This window comes from Telmatherina bonti (genome assembly GCF_933228915.1).
Source record: "Telmatherina bonti genome assembly, chromosome: 15".
Taxonomy (NCBI): domain Eukaryota; kingdom Metazoa; phylum Chordata; class Actinopteri; order Atheriniformes; family Telmatherinidae; genus Telmatherina; species Telmatherina bonti.
Window position 1 is genome coordinate 18191026 of NC_136613.1, and position 6043 is coordinate 18197068.

The window sequence follows — 6043 nt, forward strand, 5'->3', positions numbered from 1 at the left end:
CAGCTTCATAATTCCCATATAGGACTGCATTTAGAACATCTATCTAAATGCGTATATTTCTCTATTTACAATGTTTCTTTAAAGAGATTGTTATATTGTTTCTGACTCTCAGTAGCTAATACACTCCTCAGGCTGAACCAGAAGTATGGCTGTGCCTGAGGATTTGTCGGCCACTCGAGCACTGACCTCTTATACAACCGCTTCCTCAATCTTAGATACTTTGAATTGCTTGGCACTTTCTCCAGGAAAATCAGTACTATAACATCTTTTTTATCATCCATTAGTCTTTGGTTGGCCATGTAGAAAGCTGTCCGGAAATTTCCACCTTTGATATATTTCTTGGTTAGAATGAACACAGTCCTCTTGCTCCTGTGGATGCTCTGGGAAAGGTTGTCAATCAGGGGGCAGCCGGGGACCCAGTCTCGTTCCTCCAGACACAGCGTCAGGCGGCGGTCTCCGCGATCCTCCAGATGAGTGCACATCTCCTTTATCACCCACTCTGACACTGCAGGATCCTCCTTGTCGTACATCACAAAGGCATCATAGATGGCTCCTTGGGAGTACAGACGACCATAGCCTTTGAGTTTAGCCCTGCAGAAGTGGTAGATGTACCAGACATCCCATAGGAAGAGATGGCTGGAGATGGAAAGGGTGAGGAAGCTGATGAGTAGAGAAGTCATCAGGGTGTAGAGGATGATTGACAGGAAGGGGTGTTGGCAAGCCAGCAAGTCCACTGAAACCACAGGATGACCTTTTTGTGCACCTGGAGCAGCACAGGTAACTTCCGTGCCCAGTCGAGGGATGGTCACTGTGGTCTTATTCAGCCATGTAACAAACCACGTGGCATTACAGGTGCACAGAAATCTGTTTTGGTGGAGGAGCAACATCTGCATCTGCTTAACAACATCGTCTGGAAAGCTGGATTTTTCAATGTAGCGAATTATATTCAAGCTAAGATCCAGATACTTCAAACTGAAAGCATCCTTTAGGAAATCTGGAGTGAGTTTAAAGATTTTGTTTTTATGTAAAATGAGTTTCTCGAGCGACGTCGTACAGTTTGACAGCATACGTGGAACTGTCGTTAGAGAGTTTCCACTGAGATCGAGGACTCGTAAAAAACGGAGAAGGTCTAGTTTGCTCCAGTCAAAGGATTTCAGTTTGTTGTTTCTGATGTAGAGCTCAGACAGCTTGTCTGGCAGACCACGGAAGACATCTGGTAGAATTACATTAAGGTTGTTGTGGGAGATGTCAAGGACAGTCAAATTAATTAATTTTTTGAAGTAGTTGAGATATCTAGTATCCCCATCTCTCCACAACATATCTAAGCGGTTATCTCTGAACTCTAACCTTTCAAGGGACTCACTCTCAAGCTCTGTGTTAGTGGAAGTAGAAATTTTGTTGTGGTTCATCAGTAAAACCTTGAGATTTTTCAAATTCTTGGTGAAATTAAGCATATGAGTCAAGCCTTCTGACTCGAAGTAATGGTTGTTGTTACTTATATCCAAGATAACCAACTTTTTCAGCTCTTGAAATGCAGTGGGATAGAGCAGATCCAGGCGGTTCAATGAGAAGTCCAGGTACTGTAAATTTGTCAGATTACTAAACTCAGAACCATTCAAGCTTTGGCTCATAGCGTTTCCAGACAGATTCAGGCACCTCAGCTCGTTCAGATTTAAAAATCTCGAATGCAGGAAGAATATATTGTTTCTGCTTACGTCCAGCGTTTTACCAAACTTACTGCAATCTTTGTTGACAAAGGAAGTAATTGTTCCAAGCTCCTTGTCTTTGTATTTGCAGCTGCGTGCATATTCATCATATCTAAAGTAATGGATCTCTCTCACTTCTTTATTTTTATACTGATTAGCAGCTGACATGGGGGACCACAGAAGGGGCTTTTCTCCAGTGAAGCCAAAAGTTTCTTGGCCATCGGAGGGGGAGGATATTTTGTTGTCTGACAGACTGATTATTTTAAAGCTTTTTAACTCCATTAAAATGCTAAGATTTGCCATTTTAATAAAATTTGTACCAAGATCTACAACCTCTAGATTTTCTAGATGTTTTAAAGGAGCAATGCTTTCTGGTTTAAGCTGCTGGAACACGTAGCCCTTCAATCTGAGAATTTTAAGGGACATGAGCGCAGAAAAATGGTTGCTAAGAATCAGAGTTTGAGGATACCTCTGAAGCTCGTAGTTAAATGATAAGTCTAGCTCTTCCAATTTCTTGAGGACTTGAGGAAAGCAAGTGGATACTATCTCTCTTGCTAGAAAGTTTGACGAGAGATCAAGCACTCTGAGTTCCTTTGTGGCCTGGAACCAGTCAGATAGTACATATGTTAGGGAGTTACTGTGCATGCGTAATGTTTTTAGTTTTGTCAGCGTTTTAAAAGCTTCCTTGCTGATTGTAAGTGGTGCGTTATTTGGGCACGGGCTGCAGGGGTAAGGGGCATTGTAACAACGAGGACAATTTCCACTAATGTCAAGAATCTCGAGGTTCGTCAAGTTTTTGAAATCCTCATCCGTAACTTCTTGAATGTTGTTGTTGTACAGATACAGCTCCTTTAAACTTTCGGGTAGTTGATGTGGAATAAAGGATAAATTGTTTGACTTAAGAGAAAGCAAGGTTAAGTTGTTCAGTTGTAAAAATGCGGCATCTTCTATGCCATAGGAGACATTACAGGGGTTACGATAGTAGCAGTTTTGACCAAGGTAAAGCACCTGAATATTACTGATCTCAGAGAGGTTTGCTTTAGAAATATAATAGATATGATTCACTTCCAAACTTAGCAAGATCAGGTTTGCAGGCAACCCTTTAGGTATGCCATAGAGCTGATTTCCATCTAGATATAGTGCTCGCAGATTCCTCAGTGCACTGAAGGTGTTGTTCTCAATTGTAACACTCTTTGTACACATGCGGTCCTTGGGGCCAATTTTGATGGGCACACAGTTACACCTCATGTCAATCTCTGTCAAGTTCTCCAGACCGTGGAAGGAGGTTGAGTTTAATTTCGGAATGTGGTTGATGGTGAGAGTTAGATTGGTAGTGTCTCTCGGGATGCCAGGGGGGATTTCTTTGAGGCTTCTCTCAGTACAGTCCACCATCACCTCACTCCCGTTGATGGCCGCACTAACATCACATGGCAGGGTTTTTGGGTAAGAGATGCCAGTTGTTGATATAATGAAATGACACCATAGCCCCAGAAGTGCCGCACACATCTGCACAGAAGCATAAACGCTGCTATGAGAAATTATATAAGAAAACATGCAACACATGCGGCAAACTGAAACATTAAAGTCAATGTTTTAGAAAGTAATGTTCATGATGTAACAATTAACAGTATAACAAGGAAATGGCACAGTCTAACTTTACATTGTCAATATCTTGTAGCTTTCAGCACTTGTTCCGAAAAAACTACCCCTAATTTAAATGTGTATCAATCACAATATATCAGCCAGCATTGCTTTATACTCACCAGTTGGGGTGGCATTATTTTTCTGGCATGTGAAAAGCGGTCCTGCTTCAGGCTCTGTTGTCAAGCTGAATAAAGTAAAAGAAGGATAGCTCTGACGAGTTTGAGTGTGATGAGACGAAAGTAACAGGTGGCAGTGTGACCTCAAAATGCATATAATTAGCCAGAATCACTTCCTTCTTGTTAAAACCACGTTATCCAAATCTTCCATCTTTTAATATTTTTTTTTTAATGGTTGAATGAGCTTCTCATTTCATAGACATTTGATGGATGCAGAGATAAACGAGAAGGTGATTCAGGTGTGCTATACAGATCACATATTTGAAAATGGTATTCCATCTGTAGCTCATAATCATGCAACTGGAGGACTTTTGAGTGGATTTTTTTGGCTACCACTAGAGGAAAGATTGGTTTCACTTCTGTTTAAATTACAAGAGAAAGGGAAACCTATGGGCAGAGTGTAGGTTCACAACCCTAATGGTAAACTAAGCAAAATATTCTTATGAAAACCATGGCTGCTTTGTGGCTATACAGTCACATTCACCCTCACTTGTTTGCACAACATACATGTCTAGTCCTTCACAGATAACTTTCAAAGAACGACCATATTATCTGCTTTTGCGATGAGAAGACATGGTCAAAAAAGTGTCCTGTCTACATATGCTCACTTTATGCTGGTCTGGCTATCAGTATACCAGCAGGCCAAATCCACATTGCGACGGTAAAATTAAAAAAAGGGAAAAAGGAACTGATACATCTTTTGTTACCTTGTTTTTCCTATTTCTTTAAATTAAATTTCTTTCTTGATCATCATCTTTTTGAAAATAGATCAAGTGATGTGCCTTTTTAACTCTGTCTGTATTATTAGCCATAGATTATGTTTTCTGTGTTTATCCAAAACAGAAACATTGGTATTAAATCACAACAAGCTAATTTAAAGCTAATTTTAAGAACATGTTGAAAAATTTGGAAAGACTGTTACCTCACACTGTTGTCTCCACTTTAAAGAAATTCATTAGTCTGGACAGAAGGCTTTGGAAGACCCACTTTCCTTAGCCTATTTCACATGTTTCTTGTGAAACAAAAGCCCAGTCTTCATCTGATTGGTTGGCTCATTAGGTCAGTTAGGCCTGATTCTGTTTCAGCCCTGTTGAAATAAAATCTTCTGACCAAAAGGCCTTTCTTTAGATGGAAAGGCGACATAAGTGCACAACAAGTACAGAATGAACCAGCAACACTTTATTGCCCTGCTGGTTACAGGTTGTATTAGCCTATTGAAAAAGACAAAACAAAACTGCAAAACAGAACCTAATGTCACATGATCAGCAGGGTTATATCCTCTGTACAACAAACAATGTTACAGTATGAAGCCAGAAATATCAGAATGGGTGAAGGAAAGTGACTTCTAAGAGTATTGGGGAAATATTCATTCGATAAAAACAAAACAAAAGAAACAAACAGACAAACAAAAATACGTTTTCGAGCCTGTGCTGAGGTCTGTCTTGCAGAGCTTCACACTGTCAGTCTCCAGGTATACACTAATTGATTTCTTAGTAGCCTGAGATGTTGATTCTCACATGAATTCTGCTTCAACATCCCATCTGTAAATCAATCAGCTCTTCTGTTACATAATCTTCTATAAATGAGCCAGATCCATTTGTTTTTTACAGGAAGTTTTCATCTGCATCTTCACAAATGTGCACCCAGGCCAGGAAAGCTCTGTCTGTTCAGTACAATAAGTTATTCAGTATTTTGGCATAAGCTTTTACTGCCATGGTATGGTAGTATGCTAAAGTTGGTGTTTAGCCCTCAGCTCTGTGCTATTAGCTTCACGCAGAGCTGCTAGCATGAAATGTTTTGCTTAGACTTGCAAGGCAAAGTGTGCTTTACTTCTGCAAAAACTGAAACAGACCATCATCATTAATGCAAAAAGCATTACCACCCCTCAGACTTGAGGGAAAGCTAAAATCATGAATTATTAAACACTGAAACAAACTTAGGTGAAGGAACTTTTCAGTGCATAGAGTTGCAACTTTTGGAACAAATTTGTTTAATCAGGAAAAATCCATGGACTACATGTGGCTTTGAAGCAGAAACTGACAAAATGATTGGAGAAGCCTTTTTTCGAAGTTTTAATTTTTTTAATGATGTTGACAAAAATAACAGGAAAGTACTCAGTGTCCATGTGTAAAATATTCATTAAATCAAGAGAATCAACAAATGAAAAAAGCTATGTGTTACTTTAATTTTTACAATGTCAGGTCCTGTGAAACAATTTTTCTAAAGTTTTGTATAATGAAGTCATTTCCCCAACATATGTATTTTTGCAATTTATAAATAAACTATATAAGAATATTATCATTTACAGATCAAACTCCTAATAAAACCAATAAATCATTAAATAATCCTCATTATGTAATAATAGATCATATATTTGATGAAGTGGGGGTGGGGAGGGGTCATATATCTTTTTTTCTTTTTTTTTTAATAGAGGCCTTAATATAATCTGTTTAAAACTTTAATTTATATAGCTTTATATTTTCTTTACATAATAAAATATTGTATACACAAGGCAAG

The 6043-nt window shown here is 38.8% G+C and overlaps 1 protein-coding gene across 1 annotated transcript; it reads right to left on the minus strand.

The window, feature by feature from the left end:
- Window positions 1-65: 65 nt before the first annotated feature.
- On the minus strand, window positions 66-3212 carry LOC306766837 (toll-like receptor 7; the record flags this gene model as incomplete). The annotated part of the gene is made up of 1 exon (XM_079254687.1): window positions 66-3212. The coding sequence occupies one exon, from the start codon at window positions 3210-3212 to the stop codon at window positions 66-68; it is 3147 nt and encodes a 1048-aa protein (XP_079110813.1).
- Window positions 3213-6043: the final 2831 nt, after the last annotated feature.